At 44.6% G+C, this 25,673-nt stretch overlaps 1 protein-coding gene across 1 annotated transcript in view; it reads left to right on the plus strand.

The window, feature by feature from the left end:
• The window catches only part of TGM3 (transglutaminase 3), a 176,499-nt gene extending 174,541 nt beyond the window's left edge, over window positions 1–1,958 (plus strand). The window contains exons 12-13 of the mRNA XM_075527964.1: window positions 1,055–1,188; window positions 1,811–1,958. Of these exons, the coding sequence (XP_075384079.1) occupies window positions 1,055–1,188; window positions 1,811–1,958 (282 nt within the window). The remainder of the gene's footprint in view (window positions 1–1,054; window positions 1,189–1,810) is intronic.
• The last annotated feature ends 23,715 nt before the right edge of the window (window positions 1,959–25,673 follow it).

Below are 25,673 nucleotides of genomic sequence, written 5' to 3' on the forward strand. Positions count from 1 at the left end.
AGGAGTGCATCGGAGGCCGCTGAGAAGACCCTGACTTGGTGCACGTGCACCTTCAGTGGCAGAGTGACAGCTTTCCTTTTGAACACTTTACGGAGGGGTCTTTTGAAGCAGATTTTGCCCAAAGCACTGCGTCATTTCATTTCCTGACTGCTGCTTCCGTGGGCATTGATTGTGGACCCAACTAGAATAAGATCCTAGTCGCCATGAGTTGGCATCGACTCGATGGCAGTGGGTTCTTCTTCTTTTTAAACAACTTCAAGCTTTCCTGTTTGTCATGATGTTGCTTATTGGTCCAGATGTGAGGATCTTCTTTACATCGGAGTGCACCCTGTACTGAACACGGTGTAGTCTTTGATCGTTATCAGCATGTGCTTCAAGGCCTCTTCAGTCTCAGAAGCAAGCCCGCTGTAGCAAGAGAGCTTGCCTCCTTCAGAGGTTTGGGGATGAAAGTAATTCAGGACAGACCTCCTTAGGGAGGGCCATCTGAAGCAGGCATTGTAGGATGAATAGGGGTTTAGTGACAGGATTGTTTCTATCTCAAAAGGCAGGGCTGTGGGAAGCACTAACCAAAGGTCAGATGTCCCAAAGGCTTTGCTCTTTGAGAGCTGTTTAGAAAGGGCCTGTTTAGAGACCACACTCGAACCAAGCGCTTGCCAGGGCAGAGGTGCCAGTGTTCCGCCTCCCCACCTCCCTTGTCCACTAGCCTCAGCTCAGAAAGGCAAGGAGTTGCCACATGCTCCTGGGTTGCAACCAGAGGAGTCTTTTTAAAAATCTGGTCCTGTTACTTTTTATTTAAAACCCCTCATGGCTCTCCGGGGCTCCCCTCTGCGGTCCTCCGGGGCTCTCCTCCATGGTTCTTGATAGCTGTCATCTCTTTTGCTCAGGACCTGACAGATCTCACTTATCAGCCTCTTAAAGCTGCTGTCAGAGAATGTAAATGTCAGTCCCGTGTGCGGAATGCCCTAGCACCCAGTCGCCCACCATCTTGGGAACACCCCTCTGCCTCCACCGCTCTGGCTGGCCGGCGTGCTGACGGCAGCCCTTCTTCTCCAAGGTGCTGGGCCACGCGCAGGTGCAGAAGCCCGTCAATGCACAGATGCTCTTCTCCAATCCCCTGGACGAGCCCGTGAAGAACTGCGTGCTGATGGTGGAGGGGAGCGGCCTGCTGCGGGGCAACCTCAGGATAGAGTGAGTCTCGGCCGGAGCCACCTGGAGGGGGAGGGAGGAGGGCAGGTTGCGCCCCTAGCGCCGTTCCCCCCCTCCCCCCCGGTCAGGCAGTCTGAGTTGTCCCTAGTCCCAGGTCTCCACCCTGATGGGGCCTTGGGCTTGGAGCAGCCGATGAAAACAGAGGTAACCCAGCAGCACACACCTTCACCTGTGGCTGAAGGTTCATCAAATGTGAACTCCCAGAAGTCTAGGTTACGAGAGCTACGAGCAGTCCCTCAGGTCTTCACCTGTGTGGGAATGCCTGGAGTCCTCCTCCTCCTGCCAAGGGGTCATGGGGCGGGAGGGACACGGAGACTGAAGAAGGACCTGAAGGGATAAAAGCAGCGCCTTGACCAGTCCCCAGCAGAGTAGGCCGTGAGAGCCCGCTCCCCCAGCTCTGTCCTGTGGTGTTGGCTGCGCTGGAGTCAGGTCTGACTGAGTGGTCCCATACACAAGGAAAGAGGGTCGGCTCCTGCTCCATCCCCGTGATGGGTGGCAGAGAAGATAGATGGTGATCCATATAACCCATCTGCCTGCCTGTTGGATGCCTAGGCCTTTCAGTGCCAACCACAAACACTGACCTGTGCCTTCTCCCCACCTCCAGCGTGCCAACCCTGCGCCCCAAGGAACGGTCTCGGGTCCGTTTTGAGATCCTGCCCACCCGGAGTGGCACCAAGCAGCTGCTGGCTGACTTCTCCTGCAACAAGTTCCCTGCGATCAAGGCCATGCTGTCCATCGATGTGGCTGAGTGAAGGACCAGCGGCCCCCTTACAAACTCGGAGCCCGCAGAGTGAGTCCCCTGCCCATGCTGCCCTGTGAAACCTACTCCATCCCCCCAAGACTGCCCCAATGCCAACCTCCAGTCTCCAGCCCGCACCACCCTCCCCCTACAATGCCTCTCCGGGAGGGTCCACTACGCCCAGGACTGGGTCACCTTTGCAAGCTCATGGCTTCTTCAGTGACTGCCTGCTCCGTGAACCCCAACCCCGGCTCCTCCCTCACGTTCATCCTGGCCCTCACCTGGGGCACTCCAAGTGCATACAGGAGAAGACAGTCCCCACTGTGTGCTGGTGACCAGCCTGCAGCTGAGCTATCCCTGCTCCTCCCTCTGAAACCACTCCGGATGGGAGGCCTGGCCAGCCTTCACCATGGCGTTCCCATCCTTACACCGAATAAAGAGCGAGCATTCACACGCACAGCCCCTCCCTGGTTCTTGTTTTACCCAAGGAGGCAGAGACGGGCGAGAGGCGGGCTGAGCTGTACCCTTCCGGAGCAGCCCAGCATGGGGGGCGGGGGGCGTGCCTGCACCCCGTGTTCCAATATCCAACGGGAGTGGGCTTATTCCATGGGGCTCCAGGTGCAAAAAATGAAGAGGCAGACGGCAACTCCGTTTAGGAAAACTTTCCAACACGATGTCCTCCAAGGGGAGCCATGGCATGGTGCACACGGTTCATGTGCTTGACTGCTGACCAAAAGACAGGGCTTTGAATCCACCCAGGAGTACTTCAGAGGAAAGTGACGGCCAGCTACTGAAAAGTCAGCCACTGAACACCCTGTGGGGCCCAGTCCTCCCTCATGGGCCATAGGAGCTGGTCAACTCAACAGTGGCTGGTTTGGTCTGGCTTTGCCGTAGGGGAGCTCTCTGACACGGAAGGACCGCACATTGCCTTTCAGGGCCCTTGCTCAGATGGTAGAGGGAAGACTGGTGCCGGAGGCCCTGCTGGACTCCTCTCTAGGGCAGTCTGTATGATGACAGGACAGCCTTGCACCCAAGGGTTCTCCCGCCTTGTGCTGCCTCCTCTGGCAGCTTAGGGGGACCATGCAACCACCCAGACCCCAACACCGCCAACTGCACAGGAGCCCCCTCTGCACCAAACACATTCTATTGGATCCTCATTCTGGGCCCTTTGAGCCCTTTGAACATAATCCCCAGAAGATCCTGTGGATCCCTGTCATTGTTCCATTTGGGAATGAGCTCACTGCCTGGGGTGAAGGGACCAGTCCCCTCTTCTGAAAGCCTCAACCTCACATCAGAGTCAAAGCTTGGCCCAGGCTGACAGAAGGAGCTCAGCCCATACTCTGTCCGTACCCCACCCCCACCCTTCCTGTGGCTGGATCCTGCAGAGTTGGAAGGTAAAGGGGTTAGAAGGAAGGAGCAAGGGCTCCATCTCTGGGTGCTGTTGTACCCTGATCTGTGATGTCCTCTGCACCATCCCTGCCCTTCACGTGCCGCCCCACTGCCGCAGTCCCCATGATTAAGGCCATCCTGTCCGTCAACATGGCCACCCCGCCGTACAAACTTGGGTAACACAGAGCAGGGAGAACTGGTTCCCTGATAAGCATCCCCAGTGTAGTAGTTTGCACTGTGACAACCAGCTGCACCGATGAAATGGGGTTTGGATGAAGGCTAGAACCCAGAGCCCTTTCATGGGGGCCACGAGCCTCCCTTGTCCCCCTAAACACAGGTCGGCAGTCTGTCCCCCTGGCCTCCTCTTCCTAAATTCTCAACCTGCTCCAGCCCTGTTCTCCAACTTCCAGAATATCCTCAATCTATATCCACCTATGCCTCAATGTCAAGCTCTCCCCCCAAACAGTCACAAGGCCCAACTCTAGGGACTGACCCACTGGGCCTCCACGCAATAGCAAAACGTCAGGCCAAGTGGGAGGTCCCATCTGGCCTTCTCACAAGTTTCCCCACTCTCCAAGTGGAATTGGGTGGTTTGACCCCCAGACTTGACTTGGGGAGAGGAATCCCATTCCTCCACAGAGGCCACCGCCACCCCACTGGGAAGAACCCAAAACAAACCAGCTGCAGTGAGTGCGCCCCAGCTCCTGGCAACCGCACGTGCGGTAGAGTGGAACTGATCCCCAGGGGGTTACCTGGTGATTTTTTGGAAGTCGATTGTCAGACTTAACCCCCTCAGTACTGACCAGGTAGACTTGAACCCTCCAACCTGTTGGCTGGCTAGCCGCCGATCACTTAGCAGGGGTCCCCAAACTTTTTAAACGGGACCAGTTCACTGTCCCTTAGATTCATTGGAGGGCTGGACTATAATTTTTTTTAACTGAACAAATTCCTATGCACACAGAACATATTTTGAAATAAAAAAAACAAATGGGGCCAAAACACCCGGTGGGCCGGATAAATGTCTTCGGCGGGCCGCATGTGGCCCGTGGGCAATAGTTTGAGGCCCCGTGGCTAAAGGGTTTGTCACACACATATTCTCAAATGAAGAAGGTGAGGGTGAGATAGCCTGCTTCTCGGACTTCCAAGACAAAGAAGGAAGAGTGCGGAGCTCGTTTGCTCTGATTATGGTTGGCTTAACGCCAGAACTTGGTTTCCTCGGGCACCAGCTTCATCAGCAAGCTTTTCCTGGTATCCTCTTTGTTCCAGGACCTCTGGGCTGCCATCTTGAGGGAAACTCCCAATGTCTGACCTTAAGAATGAATTCAGAATTTCTAACCAATGTCAAGGCAGGTGTTTTGTGAGAGAGGGCCGTAACCACCCCACTTGGGTTGTGAATAAGTTTAGCAATAGAATAAGTAAATAGCAGGCAAAGAGCATGACACTGAATCTACTTCTGGTAGAAATAAAGCAGAGGCAAGAGTGTAGACTGGGGTGCAAACAGATCTCATTGCACCCCAAAATCAGGTGGCTATCCCTTATTGGTTAAAGGATACACTCAGATGCCATGGCAGAAGCCTGACAGACAGACACTCCAGTCTTGTGTGCTCAGGCAGACAGTCCAGGGACCGGACCCCTTTTACTTACTGCAGGTTTCCAACATACATAATGACAGACATCCAACATGCATGACTCTGGAGTTACAAACCTGTGACAGTAAAGCCTAGTTTATGAAACAATCTGAGGTGCGGACAATGATTCGTAATAACAAACAGACACTAATTTGGAACACGCATCAACACCTTACCCTGACTGCTATTTCTGTATTAAGTGAAATGCACTCTCGACATCTAGAAGTGTGTCTCCAGGGTGTGTATGTACGGAAAGGTTCACCCAATACTGCATACTAAGATAAACATTTGACTAACTGGCATTGGAGATGAACCGTACCGAAAGCGGTTTCAAATTAAGTACAAATCCAACTTAAGGACAAACTGGAAGTGGGCTCCTTCATAATGCGGGGAGTGCCTGTACATGACATTATCAACACATGCCTTCCACGGGATGGTCCTAGACGGCCGCTCCAATTCAAGGCGTAACGTCACAGTGCATCCAGCCGGGTGGAAGAAAGGGAGAGATGGGCACCCTCCTTCTAGTAGGGGAGCCATCTGAAGGTTGGAATTTGCACATACTCCATTGCCCAGCACATACTGACGTGGTCACAGCTAGCTGCAAGGGAGGGCGAGAAATGTAGTCATTACCGGGTTGGTCATTGAGAGCTTTAGTCAGAGTCTTTATGACCGCCGAGAGCAGGGGAGTAGGTATTGGGGTAACCGGCAGTCTCTGTCACCTTTACCACCAAAACAAGGGCATGGTGGGACCAGGGCTGTGTCCTCTTCCATAGGGCCCTACGAGGTGCCTTAGCGAAACCCTTAGCCAAGAGAAACAAAGATATCCCTGAGCCTAGTGATTCTTGCTAAATGTACCCACCTGACAAGCCCAGCACCTGCCTAAGAGCAGAGAGAAACTGAGAATGTGCCCGAGGGGAAATTGCTCCTTGTGGAAACTAAGACGGAAAAGACCTTTCCCCAAAGTGATCACAGGACCCTTCCCAATCAAGACTGGCCTAACGATGGCCGCTGGAGCTGGGGCACACTCTTTTACGAAATATCCTCACATAAGCTTATATCCTGAGCTTATGTCCTTCTTGCCACCTTAATCATGAGAAAATACATTACTGTTTATTAAAGCCACCCACTCATGGGATTTCTGTTAAAGTCACACTACACAACTCAGACAGCTGCTAATATTCCATATGTCTGAGGAAACTAAGGCTCAGAGAACTTAAGTCATTTTTGTAAGATCACCAAAATGAAACACTTGCTGCCATCAACTTAATTCCAACTCACCACGATTCTACAGAAACAGGGTAGAATTAGCCCTATGGGTTTCCAAAACTAACTCTTCACAGCAGTAGAAAGCCTTGTCTTTCTCCCAAGAAACTACTGGTGGGTTCAAACAATTGGCCTTGTAATTTCAGCAGCCCATTGAGTAACCGCGACACTACCAGGGCTCCTGTACAAAACCACAGAGCCATATGATAGAGACATTGAGGTTCAAATCATCTGCCTGCCTTCAGAGCCAATGCCACTAGGCTAAGATGTTAGACTTCTTCCATGCCAATTAAAAACTCTGGTTTCATCTGGAGTTCAGCATCAATGTGATCAACTTCAGAGGATGGAACCTGATTACTCTAAACCCATCATGACAATTATATTCCTTTTTGCCAATGATGGCACTGGAGATGAACATCTTACCCAGTTCTGGCCAATTGGATGTAAGGGAAGTTTGCTCACAGGCTTTGGGGAAAGAATGTTTCTTGCTAATAAAAAAGAAGAGCTGCCCCTTTGACTGGGATCGTTGATGTAAGGACAATGTCTGGAGTGCTGGCAGCCACTCTATGAGCATGAGGAGAAGATTAAGAGAAACAAAGAGACTAATAATGACCGAGAATGCTGACACTAGTGAAACACTGAATAACTGACCCTGCACTCTCTCAGCTCAGAACCTGGTGGCATTCCACTGTGCCATACGTGGGGTCACTGGGAGTCACAGCTGACTCAACAGCAGCCAACAAAACAACAATCAAGCGGCATACCTCCAGACTATGATGGGAGCTGATATCTGTTCTTATGTGGTGCGCATGGTACTTAGAGGCTTCCTATCTGATTCACCGGCACTGAAGATGCTCATGACTACCTCCACATGTTGGTCCTTGTGAAAGGAGCCGCAGAGAAGCACCTTGTTGAGAGAAGATACACATCTTCTCTGATAAGCTGTTCTGTCTCAACTCAGTCTGGCTCCATCACTTCGTGGCTATGTGAGCTTAGCCAAGCTACTTAACCTCTTTTCCTTGGTTTTCCTGTTTCCAGAATTTGGATGCCTCTAGTAAAAACAATTGATCATTTTAAAGATCAATATGATAAGAAAAATGGGAACAGTACAAAGGGAGTGATTTTCTTTAGATAGCAAGATAATATACTTAAATCTAATCATATTAATAATTACATTAAAATCTAAATAATCTAAACTCCCTAAATGGATTTTCTTTAAAAAGCAAGACCCAAATATAGTCTTCCAACAAGAAACCCCTTTTAAATATAAAGCCAGAAATAGGTTAAATGTAAAGAGATAAAAAATAATAGATTATGCTGACACTACCAACCAAGCTCTAATACAGCTTGTGAAAACCTCCAATCCAAACTCACTGCCATCAAGTCATTGCTGACTCATAGCGACCCCCTGTGGGTTCCTGAGACTGTAACTCTCGAGGAGAGCAGAAAGCCAGTGTTTCTCCCCAGGAACAGCTGTGGTTCCAAACGACCAACCATGCAGATCGAAGCTCAACTCCAAAACACTACACCCCAGGGCCCCACTACAAAGAAAAAAATGAAAGTGACCATTTTAATAACAGAAATATTTAAGAGCCATAAAAGATAGTTTCGTAGTGGTTAAGAGATCAACCAAGCAAGAGGACATGCGATCTGAAATGCTAATGTGTTTTAAAGAGCTCAAACAACACAAAGCAAAATCTTACAGAACTGACAAAAATAGGTAATTCACAATTCCTATTAGCCACTTCAATATTCTTCTCTCAAAAAAATGATAGTAGATAGAAAGTCAGTAGGAATATAGAAGATTTGAATAACACTTGCAGCTAACATCACCTAATTGATATTTATAGAATTCTTCACACATTAACAGCAAACCACATATCTTTTCAGGTTCACATGGAACATCCACCAAAATAGATGATCCTTTGGCCTATACAACAAGTCTCTACAAATTTAAAATTATTCAGATCATTCAAAATATGTCCTCTGGTCACAGTGAAATTCAAGACAACAACATGAATCAGAAAAGCCTCTAAATATTTAAAAGCTAAAGAAAACTTTGTAGCCCATGGGTCAAAAAAGTTAAAAAGGCATTAGTATTTTAACCTAAAAACACAACACACCAAAATCTGTAGCAGTCTACTGAAGCAGCAACTTAGAACAGAAAAAGGAAAGAGAAGATCAAAGAAGCAAAATCCAGGGCTTAAAAAAAAGTTAATATTGGTAAAACTTTGGTCAGACTGAATAGTGTTTTAAAAAGAGAGAAGATAATGTCCGTATTGATCAACCCCGATTGGAAAACACTCATAAAGTCAGCAGACAGACCTGGAACTATCAGAGTTTGTTTTTGTTTTTCTCTTTCGCCCTGTATCTATATAAGATAGGCACGACAAACAATCCCGAGGTGAAACCAATGGGACCGGTGGTCCTGGGGGAACATGGAAGAGGAGGGGGCATCCATTGTCCAGAAGCCAGCCCAAAGGACACCTCTCCCACCATGCTACAACTCCAGCTCCACTGGTTCCTCTATTCCGAAGTGTTCCTAGTGCTGCGAGCATGTCTTCGTTAGAGCTCAGTGCTTAAAGGCAGCTGGGCATTCATGGTGATCCTTCTCCCCCTTCAGACTGTGTATTTGTCATAAGCAATAGCCTTGCTTCCCTGAGACTTGCATCCTCCCTACTTAGCACAATAGCAAATACAGGTAGTTGATGTTGATCATTGGGTTAAATCCAACTCATATGGACTGTATAGGGAGAACAGGCTGTAATTCTTCTGGTGAGCATATGTGAAGTAAATGCTGGAGCTAAGGCTGACTCAAGATTGTAATTTTCTTTTTTTTTTTTTACATTTTATTAGGGGCTCATACAACTCTTATCACAATCCACGCATATACACACATCAGTTGTATAAAGCACATCCGTACATTCTTTGCCCTAATCACTCTCAAAGCATTTGCTCTCCACTTAAGCCCTCTGCATCAGGTCCTCATTTTTTCCCCTCCCTCCCCACTCCCCCCTCCCTCATGAGTCCTTGATAATCCACAGATTGTTATTTTGTCATATCTTGCCCTATCCGGAGTCTCCCTTCCCCCCTTCTCTGCCATCCATCTCCCAGGGAGGAGGTCACATGTGGATCCTTGTAATCAGTTCAAAGGGGGATTGTAATTTTTTTAAAGATCATTTTATTGGGTGCTCTTACATCTCTTATAACAATCCATACATCAATTGTATGAAGCATATTTGTACATATGTTGCCATCATTATTTTTTAAACATCTGCATTTATTTGAGTCCTTGGTATCGGCTCCTCTTTTTACCCTCCCCGCCTCTCACCCTCCTGATCCTTGATAAATTATAAATTATTATTTTCATAAATTTTAAAAAATTATTTTATTGGGGGCTCGTACAGCTCTTATCACCATCCATCCATCCATGTGTCAAGCACATTTGTACATGTGTTGCCATCATCATTCTCAAAGCATGTTCTTTCTGGCCGTGTGACGGAGGTGGGGGAAGGCCTTGATGGAGACCCAACCCTGGCTCTGGTCCCTGGAATCTGTACAACCGGTGATAGGAAATCAGAGTGCTGACTTCTAGGAGGCGCCTTCCTTCCCGCCTTGCTCCTAGGGCCCCCCAAGCTACCTAATATGGGGGGAACCAATCACAATTATCTACATATAACCCCCTCCCAGGGAAATGGACAACAGAAAAGTGGGTGAAGGGAGATATTGGTCAGTGTAAGACAGGAAAATAATAATAATTTATCAATTATCAAGGGATCATGAGGGAAGGAGGGGGAAGGGGGAATGAGCTGATACCAAAGGCTCAAGTAGAAAGAAAAATGTTTTCAAAATGATGATGGTAACATATGTACAAATGTGCCTGACACGCTGGATATATGTGTGGATTTTGATAAGAGTTGTAAGAGCCCCCAATAAAATGATAAAAAATGAAAAAAGACCAATAATTTAAATTATCAAGGATTCCTGAAAGAGGGAGGGCGGGGCAGGGGAGAAATGCGCTGATACCAAGGGTTCAAGTAGAAAGACTGTCATTCTTATGGGAGCGGAGCAAGTCTCCTCTCCCTTAGAGGGACTTGTGAGTTTAAACTGCCAGCCTGGGAGTCCGTAGCTGGGTGCTGAACCGCTGGGACACTAGGGGGTAGATTCAGCACCCGTAAAGGCTCCACGAGGAAACAAATGTGGTGAAGGAAACTGTGGATGAATAAGTAAATGAGTGCAGGGACTGGTTGCAATGACTGCGTGGCTCTCATCCAGTGAGAGCATGCAATGAATGAACCCGTTCTAAATATTTCATGGGTAGTTATTTAAATAAATAACCGATATTCCTGTAAAGAACCCACTAGTATCATACTCGTTTTTATGGCTGTGGAAACTGAGGCTTAGTTAGATCACAGGAGAGCCAGCAAATAGTAGAGTTGGAATTCACGCCCACGTAGACAGGCTCGAGTGCTAACCCTCTACACTACTGCCTACTCAATCTCTAAATAGGCGGCCAATGGTGAATCCCATCACAGTGCTACAGAGAGACAGGGGGGTATATGATACAGAAATGTGGTGTTTCTGCCAAGGCATCTAACCAAAACAACAGGCATTATGCACAGACATTAGAGCCAATTAGAGCCTTTTATCTAAATAATGTTTTGTGATGATTCGTTGTGCTTGTCTGGGGCCTTTTTGCCAAGAGGCAGGCACGGATCCACCTAGGGCAGGGACACCCTTGTGATTCTGTTTAAGGATAGGACATTCTCTTCCTGATGACCTCTCAAGAGTTAATGACAGACCTGCTCCTCAGAGAGGAGAACTGATAGTCTCCAGGTGACTCTGGAGGAGGGAATGTGACCTGAGGTAAAGAGCTTATCTGCCCATCTAGTGACTCCCAGGCTGGTGCTACCTCCAAACAAGGTTTCTTTAATACTGCATTCACTCATCCAGTCAATCAATGGGTGGTTCAAAATGCCAAGCCCTCCCAGAACCCACGTCCTAGTGGGCAACCAGAGGGCAGCAAGTCAAGAAAGAACCTACTGACCCATTGTGATTGGTGTGGTGTGCTATAAAAAAGATGCAAATGTACGGGAAGGGTTCGCATTTCCGCTGAGACTTGGAGAAGTTGTGAGAGCGGCCCTGCAGGCAAGCAACAGAAACTGACCCCCTGAAGGAGAGGAGAAACTCTTAAAGGAACTTGAATGGGTGGGAGCTTAGAAAACAAGCGGGGCCACAGATTGGCCACATAGCCGGTTCCTCAGTCAAAACAGCATCACAAAACCAATCAGGGGAGGATACCTCTGAGGTCACCAACAAACACTTTTTTAATAAAAATCTAAGAATATCATGGTTCTAGAATCTGCTTTAACCATCACCACCATGATCATTGCTCCCTCAAAACAAAGTCCTCATTGTCCCCACATCTTACCATCAGCTCTGTGATGGTTGTTTGTGGTTCTTATTAGGTGTCGTGGGGTCAGTCCCAACTCACAGCGACCCTGTGAACAACACAACAAAACACTGCCCGGTCCTGTGCCACACACACAAGTGTTCTTACGTTTCAGCCCATTGTTGCAGACACAGTGTCGGTCCATCGCCTTGAGGGTCATCCTCGGTTTCACTGCCCCTCCAGTTTACCAAGCATGATGTCCGTTTCCAGGGACTGGCCTCTCCTGACAACATGTCCACAGTACTTGAGACAAAATCTCACCATCCTTCCCTCTAAGGAACATTCTGGCTGTACTTCTTTCAAGACAAATTTGTTTGTTCTTTTGGCAGTCTATGATACTTTGAATATTCTTCACCAATACCATAATTCAGATACACCGATTCTTCAGTTTTCCTTATTCAATGTCCCACTTTCACATGCAAATGAGGAAACGGAAAAGACCACGGCTTGGGTCAGTCACACCTTGGTCCTCAAAGTAACATCAACACTATAAAGAGGTCTTATGCAACAGATTTACCTAATGTAATGTTTTTTGACCTCTTGACTGCTGCTTCCATGAACGTTGATTGTGGGTCCTAACAGGAAAAGATCCTTAACAATTTTGATCTTTTCTCCATTTGTCATGATGTCACTGGTCTCTTTATGAAGATTTTTTTTGCTTTGCTTTCTTTATCTTCAGTTGCAATCCATACTGAAAATGGCAATCCTTGATCTTCATCAGCAAGGGTTTCAAGTCCTTCTTGTTTTCAGCATGCAAGATTGTGTCATCTGCATGTCACATGTTGTTATTAAGCCTTCCTCCAGCCTTGGTGCTGCATTCTTCTTCATGTAGTCCAGCTTCTCTGATGATTTGCTCTGCACGCAGATTGAATAAGCATGGCGAGAGGAGGCAACCCTGGTGCACACCTTTCCTAATTTTAAACCATTCGGTGTTCCCTTTTTGAACAATTGACCCTTGGTGCATGCACAAGTTCCACGTAAGCACATTTAAGTGCTCTGGAATTCCCATTCTTCCCAAGGTTTTCGATAATTTGTTATAATCCACACAGTTAAATGCCTTTGCATAGTCAAAAAAACATAAGTAAACATCTTTCTGGTATTCTCTGCTTTGAGCCAAGATTCATCTGACATCAGCATTAATATACCTTGTTCGATGTCCTATTCTCAATATGGCCTGGACCTCTGGCAGCTACTTGTCAATGTACTGTTGTAATCATTGTTGGATGATCTTCAGCAAAATTTTACTTGTATGTGATATTAATGCTACTTTTATATAATTTAAGCATTATGCTTGATTACCTTTCTTTCAAATAGGTACAAATACACATCTCTTCCAATAGGTTGGTCAAGTAGCTATTTTCCAAATTTCTTGGCATAGATGAGTGATACTTCCAGTGCGTCAACTGTTGAAATATTCCAATTGGTATTCTGTCATGCCTTGCTTTGGGCTAGTGCCTTGAGTGATGTCTTCCTTCAGTACTATGGGCTCTTGATCATATGCTACCTCTTGAGTGGTTGACTGTTAACTAGTTCTTTTTGGTACAATAACTTTGTATTCTTTCCATCTTCTTTTGATGCCTCTTGCATCGTTTAATATTTTACCCATACAATTTTTCAATATTGCAACCCTAGTTTTTCATTTTTTTCTTGCATTCTTTCCATTTTAAATATGCTGAAAATGTTCTTCCCTTTTAATTTCCTAACTCTAGGTCTTGTAAAAATTGTGAGGATGGTACAGGACCGGGTAGTGTTTCATTCTGTTCTTCCTAGGGTTGTTATGTGTTGGAACGGACTAAATAGCACCTCACAACAACAACAGCTTTCTATATTTCATTAAAGTATTTGATTTTGTCTTTTTGAACTGTGCTTTGGAATCTTCTGTTTAGCTCTTTGACTTCATCATTTCTTACATTTTCCTTAGCTACTCTACAATTAAGAAAGAGCAAGTTTCAAAGTCTCTTCTAGCATCTACTTTGAACTTTCCTTTCTTGTTGTTTGTTTTTAACAACCTTTTGATTTCTTCCTGGATGATGTTCTTGATGCCATCTCACAGCTCATCAGGTCTTCTCTCATTAGTGTTCAATGCAACTACAAATCTTTTCTGGAAATATTCTCAAAATTCAGGTGGAATATCCTCAGATGGTATTTTGGCTCTCCTGGTCTTTTTTATTTTTTCATTTTCTTCAGCTTCAACCTTAACTTACATTTGAGCAATTGGTGGTTTGTACCACAATCAGCCTTTGTCCTGGTTTTAGTTGATGATATTAAACTTCTTCATCATTTCTTCCCAAAGATATAGTCTATTTTATGTCTGTGTATTCCACCTGGAAAAGTCCATTTTAAACGAGTCCTTTTGACTCATTGAAAAAAGAGACTTGGGATGAAGGAATTGTTAGTCTTGATAAAATTCTATCATGTGGTCTCCGGCTTTGCTTTTATCACCCCAGGCCAAGGGCAAAGTTCCCAATCATTGTTCCTTCTTCTTTGCTTACAACTCTTGCATTCTAAAATTGCCAACAATTATCAATGCATCTTGATTGCATGCTTGATCCATTTCAGACTGAAAAAGTTCATAGAATTCTTTAATTTTTAAAAAAATTATTTGATTCTTTATCACTAGCTTTCATGGTTGGTGCATACATTTGGATAATAGTTGTATTAACTGATTTTGTTGTATTCAAATAGTTATTATCCTGTCACAGACAGCATTGCACTTCAAGATAGACCTTGAAATGTCTTTTTGACAATGAATACATCACCAATCCTCTTGAATCTGTAATTCTCAGCATAGTAAGTCACACGAATTTCTAATTCAAAATGATCAATCCCCATCCATTTCAGCTCACTAATGCCTAGGCTATCAATCTTTATACCTTCCATTTCATTTTTTATGATTTCCAATTTTCCTAAATTGGACCATGTATTCCAAGTTCCAGCTATTAATAGGGGGCTGCAGCTGTATTTTCTCATTTTGAATTGTGCCCCATCACCAAATGAAAATCCGGAAGGCTTAACTCTGCAGGCTTTACTCCGCCCACGTCATCATGGTCATCCCTATTTTGAGAAGACAGCTCTTCCTCAATCATATTTTGGAGTGTCTATGTTCTGGCACTAAGTTTGACAATATTCTGCTGCTATTCAGGTTTTCAGTTTCTGACTGAAATGCTATCCATAAGGTTTTCAATGATTAATTACTCTGACGTTCAAGTGAGGGCATTGATTGGGAAGAAATGGGATCCCGAAAATTAGGACGCTTAGGACTGAATCAGCCCTTCTCCTCTCCTGTGGTGTGAATCACACTATCATGCCTGATAAGTCAATGTCTGAGATAGCTCCTGGGTTGGTGCCTGGGGAGCTGTCTGGGACACTCACTTGAGTCTGATGATTATATGACATTGCTGAATGTTCTCAAATAACACTCTATAACCCACTCTTGTTTCTAGACCTATAACTATACTAAAATTCCAGCCCCAAAGTTACAGATACGACCCAGAAATTGTGGCCCAGGAAGAAGTATGCTACACTCTAAAATAACTTCTTGGATTTTCTAATATACATAAAAAGAAACCTAGAGAATACATGTGGGGAAAACTAGTAAGAAAATTGGATAATGGTGAAAGGAACATGAAAGTTAGATAGGTCTGAGTTGATTGATTTGGGCCCACTAAGCACAGATTCTTCCTTCAGTGTTTCAGCCCAAGAGGTTATGAAAGGATCTAAAAACTGATTTGGTTTGTTCATTGAAGCATGGATTGTGCAGCGGTCTACATGAAATCAAGTTAATGTCCCAAACCTGCCTGGAATACTGTAGAAGGTATCCAACCACTTAGGGAAATTGGTGTGTTAGCATGCACAGTGGTTCTCAAGTTTCCTAATGCTGCGACCCTTTCATATAGTTCCTCATGTTGTGGTGACACCCCGCAACCATAAAATTATTTTTGCTACTACTTCATAACAGTAATTCTGCCACTATTATAAATCGGACAACCCCTGTGAAAGGGTCGTTCAACCCCCTCCCAAAAGGGGTCACGACCCACAGGTTGAGAACCAGTGGAACTGTTAGACATATAAACCCACCCATGGGAAAGAAGCACATCAGAGACTTCCGGGCCGATGGAGACAAGAGTAACACATACCAAAGGGACTCTGCAGAATTCAGCCCAGGAGAGTTGCTTAGAGGGAAATTCAACACTGCTGGAACGCAGGAGGAGCATCATAAAGATAAGTAGGCACAGACCCACAAGGTGTTGAGAGGCTGGAGGCTTTTGGCTTACCACAGTGGAGCCCAACTTGAGCTTGACCTTAGCACCACCACTGATTCTGCGGGAGCTGGGACCCTTTGGAGCCTGCAAGGGTTAACTCAACACAACCACAGCTTGCTGCTGCCTGCCTCGGGGCAGGGACTAAACCCTTGAAGCTCCAAGGGCAGGGAACAGGGGTTCAGCTACATTGTTACTTTTGCTTCCCTCTCTTCTCTATATCCCCCCACAGTCTTGGAGGGCTGTGCAGGGGCTTTTTCTCAACACAGCCACAGCTTGCTGCTGCTGCCTCCACGGGCAGGGATAGGAACTAAGCTACATTGTTATTTTTGCTTTCCTCTATTATATATATCTTTGCAGTCTCAGCGGCTTTACTTTAATTTTTTTCTCCTCTTTGTCTCTTTCCTGTTCTCTCACACTCCACTGGTGATCTCCAGACTACTCCCCTTGGCCTAGGGCATTTGCACATGCGCCACACCCAGCTAGGTGAACTCCACATTGTGTAGCTAGCCGGAGGCTGGGGAAAGCCCTGTTGACTTCCACCAGGGGATACTCTGCCAAACTTCTTACTGGGGAATTCCTGCCTGTGTGCCTGAGGGCCTAAGGCAGCTCAGCCAACACTCATCAATGGTCCAAGCTGTTGCAGGAACCTCTGCCCAACCTCTGCAACAACAAAGCTGGCAACACACCAGCCTTCTGGGGCACTCCACTGAGAGGGAAGCCACAGGAGGATGAAGTGGTAGGTTAATTCCATAGTGAAATTAGCTGTAGGCAGTTCGAAGAAGCATTTCTACAAGTCTCCCAGAGAGAGCCAGTGTCCTTCAACTCCCTGGAAAATGGCACCTGGCTTCTCTAAAACAACGCAACTCAAACTGCCATCAGCCCCAACAACCTCAACGAAAAACAGGAGAAAAAAAGGCAATGGCAGAAGATGTCCTGAACATAACAACATGCATAAAAGAAGCTGTTGTTGAGCTGCCACAGAAAGAAATTTCCAGAAAGCTGCTTGGAGTCATACAGGATATGAGGGAAACAATACAGAAAAAGGATGATATGATAGAGAAGATAAAGGCCATACACCAAAGGGAAATACAGGAGCTTAGGGAGGAGATAACAAAAACCAGTAGCAGAAACACGGACATCAAGAATCGACTGGAGGAAGCAGAGAACCGCATCAGTCACTTCGAGGACAGCCAAGCAGACTTTAACAAACACAAACAAAAATCTAATAAGATCATCAGTGAAACTGAAGAAAACCTAAGAGCTATGTCTGATACTATGAAGCAGAACAACATTAGAATAAATGGCTTACCAGAGGAAGACACAACAAAGAAGTCATCTACAAGAAGTCATGTTGGAAGAAAACTTCCCCAGCTTAATGAATGAAAACCAGGAAACCATTCAGGAGGCTGAAAGAATACCAGCTAGACTGAATCCCAAGAAGAAATCACCAAGGCACATAATAGTTAAACTATCCAACTTTAAGGAAAAGGAGAAAATCATTAGAGCCTCTACGGAAAAACAAACAATAACATATAAAGGTTCCCAAATAAGAATATGTCAGGCCTATCAGCAGATATTATGAAGAAGAAGAGAGAGTGGAGTAACATATACCAAAAATTGAAGGAAAACAACACAAACCCAAGAATACTTTACCCAGCCAAATTATCGATCAAGATAGATGGAGAATTAAGAGTCTTCCCATACAAGGAAAAACTCAAAGAATGCATTAGAAGAAACCCAGCCCTACAAAAGATCCTTGCCGACCCACTATGGGCAGAATAACAACACTCACCACGCATAAATAAGAGATCAACACATAGAACAACCTCATCCAGAGGGCAACAAAGAGAAAACAGACCCAAAGATAGCATTGGCTTAAGGATTGAAAGAAATCAAGAATGATACACACACACTCACAACACACTAATGAGAAAGGAAAGTAGAAAAACACCCAACACAAAGGTACAAGATGACATCACAGAGTCATCAGATGGAGATAATAACCCTGAATATCAATGGCCTTAACTCAGGCATTAAAAGACCAAGACCAGCACACTGGCTTAAAAAAAACAACCCATCAATCTGCTGCCTATAGGAGACACAGCTCAAGGCTACAGACAAAAGTAAGCTGAGAATCAAAGGCTGGAGAAACGAATACCAAGCAAACAGCAATTCAAAAACAAACAAACCAGAGGTTGCAATCCTTATCTCGGATAAAATTGACCTCAAAGTGCAAACCATAAAAAGAGATAAGGAGAGACACAATATAATGCTCAAGGGAATGGTAGACAAAGAACCACTAAGCATTGTAAACATATATTCCCTGAATGAGGGACCCATTGCATACCTCAACCAAACACTCCAAAAGATGAAAAAAGAAATCACAGCCTCAAAAATTATAGTGGGTGACTTCAATACACCGCTCTCTGAGAAAGGTAGGTCACAGGGAAAGAAACTCAACAAGGAGGCTAGAGAGCTAAACACTACAATTAGACAATTTGACCCGATAGATATTTACATAGCTTTTCATCCAAATACAAAAATATCACATTTTTCTCAAGTCTGCATGGCACATATTCGAAGATAGACTACATGCTGGGGCATAAGGCGAATCTACATAAATTTAAGCACTTTGATATCATACAGACTTCTCTCTCTGACCACTGTGCCATAAGGCTGGAAATCAACAAAAGGAAGACAAAGAAAACAAGAGCAAACAATTGGAGGATGAATAACTCCCTACTGAAAAAGAAGTGCATACTGGAACAGATCAGAAATGAAATTCAGAAATTTCTAGATACCACCGAGAATGAGCACATGACATACCAAAACTTATGGGACACAGGAAAGGCAGTTATCAGATGAAGTTTCATAGCAATACATGTACACCTGAGAAAGGAAGAGAGACTCATGATTGATACGCTGACACAAAATTTACAAAAACTAGAGCATAGTCATCAGAACAATCCTACTAATAGCAAAAGAAAAGAAATAATGAAAAAGAGGGCTGAGATTCAGGTGAGAGAAAATAAGAAAACTATGGAAAAATTAATGCTGCTAATAGTTGATTTTTTGAAAGGATAAACAGAATCAACAGACCACTGGCAAAGCTAACCAAAGAAAGGAGGGAACACATTTCAATAGCAAGAATAAGGGATGAAAGAGGGGACATTACAACAGACCCAAATGAAATCAAAAGGATAATTACACAGTACAATTAAAGATTGTACTCCAATTAATTCAACAATTTGGAATACATGGACAAATATAGGGGGGGGGGGATCCCTCCCTAGATTATCCTCGATGGACATCAAGAATCTCAACAGACCCATAGCAATAGAAGACACAGACAGGTTATCAAGGGATTACCAACCCCCCCAAAAAATCCCCTGGATCAGATGACTTCATTGGAGAATTCTACCAAGCATTTAGGGAAGAACTAACACCAATCCTACACAAACTCTTCCAGAATATAAAATAAGATGTCCAACTCCCAAAATCCTTCTATGAAGCTAGTATAACTCTGATACCAAAAACTGGGCAAGGATCCCACAAGAATGGAGAACTACAGACCAATATCCCTAATGAACAGCGATGCAAAAATCCTTAACAAAATACTAGCCAACAGAATACAAAAGTAAATAAAACAAATAACTCACCATGACCAAGTAGGATTCATACCAGGGATGCAGGGATGGTTCAACATCCGAAAGATCATTATTATTATTCATCACATTGACATGAAGAACTATAAGAACCACATGATAATATCGATAGATGCAGAAAAAGCATCAACATCCAATACTAATTCCTGTTTAAGACACTTGAGAAGATAGGAATGGAAGGAAAAGTCCTCAAGACAATACAAGCTATCTATGAAAAACCAACAGCCAACATGGTAGTCAATGGAGAAAGGACTAACACAATCCCACTGAAAAAGGGGACCAGACAAGGATGCCCCTTGTTCCCACTCTTATTTAATATCGTACTGGAGGTTTTAGCTAACAGCATAAGGCAAAGAAAAGGCATCACAGGTATTTGTCTGGGGAAAGAAGAGGTGAAACTATCATTATTTGTAGATGATATGATTTTATATATGGAAAATCAAAAAAATACTCTACAAGGGGAGTACTGGAAGAAATAGAGAAGTTTGGCAGAGTGGTAGGATACAAAATCAACAAACAGAAGTCCATCGGACTGTTATACACATTGAAGAGGACATCAAAAAGGTGGTACCCTTCACTATAGCCAAACACAAATAGAAATATCTAGGGATATGCCTGACTAAAAGAACAAAAGATCTCCATGGGGAAAACTATATAACACTATTACAAGAAACCAAGATTGACCTCAACAAATGGAATACTATCCCATGCTCGTGGATTGGAAGACTCAATATAGTCAAGATGTCAATTCTTCCAAAGGCACTATATAAATTTAATGCAATCCCGATGCAATTAGCCTCATCTTTCTTCAAAGAAATGAAAAAAAACTGATTACCAACTTTATATGGAGAGGGAAGAATTAGCAGAGAACTCCTGAAGAAGAGGACACAGTGGGAGGGCTTGCTTTACCTGACTTTGGCACATACTACACAGCCACAGTGGTCAAAACTGCATGGTATTGGTATAATGGTAGATACTCAAACCAATTGAAAAGAACTGAAAACCAGAAATAAAAGCATCAACTTACAGACAACTGATTTTTGATAAGGGCCCAAAAAATATCCAATGGGAAGCAGATGCCCTCTTTAACAAGTGGTGCTGGGGGGGGGGGGGAGGATATTTACCTGCAGAAAAATGAAGCAAGACCCTTATCTCACTCCATGCACAAGAATAAACTCAAGGCAGATCTTAAAGTTACACCCCAAACTATTAGGGCAATCAGTGAGGGAATTGGGACCAACTTGAGAACTTTGGCACAGGGAATACATAGGCTATCAGGAATAGGGAAGGACACAAACACAGAGGAGGCACAAATTGACAAACGGGATATACTGAAGATAAAACACCTGTGTACATCGAAAGAACTCACCAAGAGAGTAATAAGAGAGTCCATGGACAGGGAAAACATCTTTGACAATGACACATCAAACAAAGGCCTTGTTACTAAAATCTACAATACTCTGCTAGATTACAAAAAGAAAAAAACTAATTGCCCACTGAGGAGGTTGGCAAAGGACCTGAACAGATGTCTCACAGGAGCAGAAATCGGGATGGCCAACAACATAGGAGAAAATGTTCCCGATCTTTAGCCATAAGAGAAATACAAATTAAAACAACAATGAGGTACCACGTAACACCCTCAAAGATAGCCCAATTTAAAAAATCAGAAAGCAACAAGTGTTGGAGGGGCTGTGGGGAGACAGGAACTCTCATCCACTGCTGGTGGACCTGTAAATATGTACAGCCACTATGGAAATCGATCTGGCAATATCTAAAACAGATGGAAATCGACTTACCATACGACCCAGCAATTTCCTTACTGAGCATATACCCAGAAGAGGCAAGAAACAAACCACAGCCAGACATCTGTGCTCCAATGTTCATCGCGGCACAGTTCACAATTGCAAGGAGTTGGAAACAACCCAAATTTCCATCAACTGACGAGTGGATTAAAAAGCTGTGGTATATACACACAATGGAGTACTACGCATCACTAAAAGGCACTGATGAACGCAAGAAGCACATCACTGCATGGGAAGAACTGGAGGAAATCATGATAAGCGAAGTAAGCCAAGCACAAAAGGACAAGTACAACATGAGTCCTCTGAGGTAAGCTTTAAAAAAATAAATGGAAAAGGGCATAAGGAAAAACTACTGTATCCAAACATTCCTGGGGTGAGGACCAGATAATATGGCAGGGACCAGACCAAATACAGGGATACACATGGTAGACAATGAAAAAGGAGGTGGGAAAAGGGAAAAATAATAATAAAAAAGAAATAGGTAGTGGGGGCACAGGACACTAATCCACCCAAGGGGAGGGTATTGTTTATATCTCCAACAGGAAAAGAGGGACCAGACTTCAAGCCAGTGCACCAAGATGTGGATGCAACATGCAGACATAGAGTAGGGAACCAGTGAAGAGGTCTGGGGGCTGGCCCCAATCCCAAGTACTATGTGAACACCTGCCCCTCCCACCAGAAGAATTTATTTCAAAGGATGATATTGAATCTGCAGCTCCAGGAGAGGGACATATCTGATCGAAGCACACAGGACCAGATGAAGGGAGAGGAGGAGAGAGTGGAGCACATCCTGGCCCACCAAGCTTTGAGGACGATATTCCTGATTAGAGCAGCCAGTCCACAGAGAGGACCATATGGCCGGCCCCACTATGAGACATGACATCCTTCACTGACCCATAGCCCTCCAGGGGACAACACAGGAAACACAGTGTGGGAATTGCGCCCGATTTGATCCCACCACACCGAGGCAACACTAAGGGTGTGCAACAGAACAGCAAGGGAACCGGGTGGTGAGGTCCCCAGGGAATGCTGAAAGTGGACTTTGGGGCCAGGGCGTGGTTCCCCAACAGACTGTACTGGAAAACACTCCTAAAGGCCAACAAACAGTCCTCAAACTAACTGCAAGCTTTTCTTTCTTGTTGTGTTTTGTTTTTTTGTCATTGTTTTGTTGTATATTGTTGCTTGGTTTTGCTGTCTTGTTTTTGTACATGTTATTATCTCTGCAGATTTGTCTAAATAAGATAGGCTGGATGAACAATCTGGAGGAAAAACAATGGGACCGACAGTTCTGGGGGACATGAGAGAAGGGGAAGTGGATGGAAAGGTACTGGTGTTAACAAACCCAGGGACAAGGGAACAACAAGTGATCCAAATCGGTGGTGAGGAGGGTGTAGGAGGCCTGGTAGGGCTTGATCAAGGATAATGTAACCAAGAGGAATCACTGAAGCCCAAATGAAAACTGAGCATAATAGTGGGACAAGAGGAAAGTCAAAGTAAATAGAGGAAAGAGCTAGGTGGCAAAGGGCATTTATAGAGGTCTAAATAAAGGCATGTACATATGCAAATATATTTATATATGAGGATGGGGAAATAGCTCTATGTGCATATATTTATAGGTTTAGTATTAAAGTAGCAGAGGGACATTGGGCCTCCACTCAAGTACTCCCTCAATGCAAAAATACTTTCTTCTATTAAATTGGCATTCTGTGATGCTCACCTTCTCGACACAACCTCTGAAGACAAAGCAGGTGAATAAGCAAATGTGGTGAAGACAGCTGATGATGCCTGGCTATCAAAAGATATAGCATCTGGGGTCTTAAAGGCTTGAAGGTAGACAAGTGGTCATCTAACTGAGAAGCAACAAAGCCCACATGGAAGAAGCACACCAGCCTGTGTGTTCATGAGGTGCTGAAGGCATCAGTTATCAGGCATCGAAGATTTAAAAAATCATAGCATTGTTTGCTCACCTCCATGATACGATCACTAAAGACAAATGGGTGCATAAGCAAATGTGGCGAAGAAAGCTGGTGGTGCCCAGCTATCAAAAGATATAGCATCTGGGGTCTTAAAGGCTTGAAGGTAAACAAGCGGTCATCTAGCTCAAAAGCAACAAAGCCCACACAGAAGAAGCATACTAGCCTGTGCGATCACAAGGTGTCAAAGGGATCAGGTATCAGGCATCATCAGAACAAAAAAATCTTATCATTGTAAATAAGGTGGGGAGTGCGGAGTGGAGACCCAAAGCCCATTTGTAGGCTACTGGACATCCCCTTACAGAAGGGTCTCAGGGAGGAGACAGCCAGTCAGGGTGCAATGTAGCAATGATGAAACATACAACTTTCCTCTAGTTCCTGAACGCTTCCTCCTCCCCCACTATCATGATCCCAATTCTACCTTACAAATATGCCTAGACCAGAGGATGTACACTGGTACAGATAGGAAGTGGAAATGCAGGGAATCAGGGCAGATGATCCCTTCAGGACTAGTGGTGAGAGTGGCAATACTGGGAGGGTGGAGGGAGGGGAGGGTAGAAAGGGGAAACCGATTACAAGGATCTACATGTGACCTCCTCCCTGTGGGATGGGCACCAGAAAAGTGGGTGAAGGGAGACGTCAGACAGGTCAAGATATGACAAAATAATAATTTATAAATTATCAATGGTTCATGAGGGAGGAGGGAGCAGGGAGGAAGGGAGAGGAAACGTGAGAAGTTGATGCCAGGGGCTTAGGTGGAGAGCAAATGTTTTGAGACTGATGAGGGCAATGAATGTACAAATGTGCCTTACACAATGGATGGATGTATGGATTATGATAAGAGTTGTATGAGCCCCTAATAAAAGGATTAAAACAAAACAAAACAAAAAATACCTACCCATGCAGTGTCTAGAGGACACATCTTTTCAACATTTTTTCCTCTCAAAAAGGCAATTTATGTAATTTCATTTGCTTGAATATTATGATAAAACTCCCCAAACAAACTCACTGCCATCAAATCAATGCTGACTGATAGCGACGCCTTGTGGGTTTCTGAGACGGAAACTGTTTCCAGGAGTAGAAAGCCCCATCTTTCTCCCGGGAGCTGCTGGTGGTTTCCAACTGCTGACCATGCGATCACAGCACAAGTCACAATGCTTAATGATACTACTTGTTAATCACATGTGGATTTGGAACTTTAAAATATGTATATACATATGTAACTATAGCAATATTGATCATTACAGTTGTACTTCTTTAAAACATTGAATTTGAGGAAACTTTTTCTTAAAGTAAAAAATAAATTCGTAATGGGGGCCCCAGCATCTTTGAAGGCTACTGTGATAGCTATTTTACATATGTAACATTTGACAGGGGGAACCACTCAGATTGACTTCAGACACCTGACTACAACCATGAGCTCAAACATAACAACAATCATGGGGATGGCACAGGACCGAGCAGTGTTTCTTCCTGTCATGCACTGGGTCACTATGAGTCAGAACGGACTCTATGGCACCTCACAACAACAACCGCAAGGGGGTTGAATCAACTCTTTGGTGGAAACACTTAATCAGCAAAGATAAGACGGGCATGATTATGGTAATGGACAGCAGTCAAAGCAGTCATCAGAATCATCTGACTCGAATGGATTTACAGCATCGCCCACTTACGCGGGTTGTCGCCCACTTACGCGGGTTGTCCTTAGCAACAAAATAGAAGAGAAACTACTAAATACGGACTTGCTCTGTGCAAGCAGGAGACTTCTAGGGCCAGTGCATGGCAGTTTGCACTGAACAGATAGTCACCTCTCCGGACTCAGTTCCCAGGCTTGAGCCATCCTACACACCGACAGCCCCTTGAATAAACGGAAGGCTGTGTTCTCTGGAGGAAGGATCCTACTACCCTGACAGACATTTGTACTGTTCATCTTTCTCCTACCCTCCCCTGAAAAAACTTACAGCCTTTTACATTGAGGAAAAGAAAATGATCAAATATCTGGGACATTACTGGACACTGGCTATGAATTTACAGTACTTTCAGGAAACCAAAAATGTCACTGTGAGCCACCAGTCAGAATGGGAGTGTATGGAGGTCAAGGTATTAGCAAAGCCTTAGCTCACATCCTTCTCAAAGTGGGTCCAGAGGGGTCCCTGACCCATCTTGTAATAATTTCCCTAGTTCCCAAATGCATAATTTGAATAGACAACCTCCACTTTGGATCCCTGACATGTGGAGTAAGGGCCACTCTGGTGGAAGAGCCAGGTGAAAGCTAATACAGCTCCCCCTACCCA

Source organism: Tenrec ecaudatus, chromosome 12 (assembly GCF_050624435.1).
Source record: "Tenrec ecaudatus isolate mTenEca1 chromosome 12, mTenEca1.hap1, whole genome shotgun sequence".
Taxonomy (NCBI): Eukaryota; Metazoa; Chordata; class Mammalia; order Afrosoricida; family Tenrecidae; genus Tenrec; species Tenrec ecaudatus.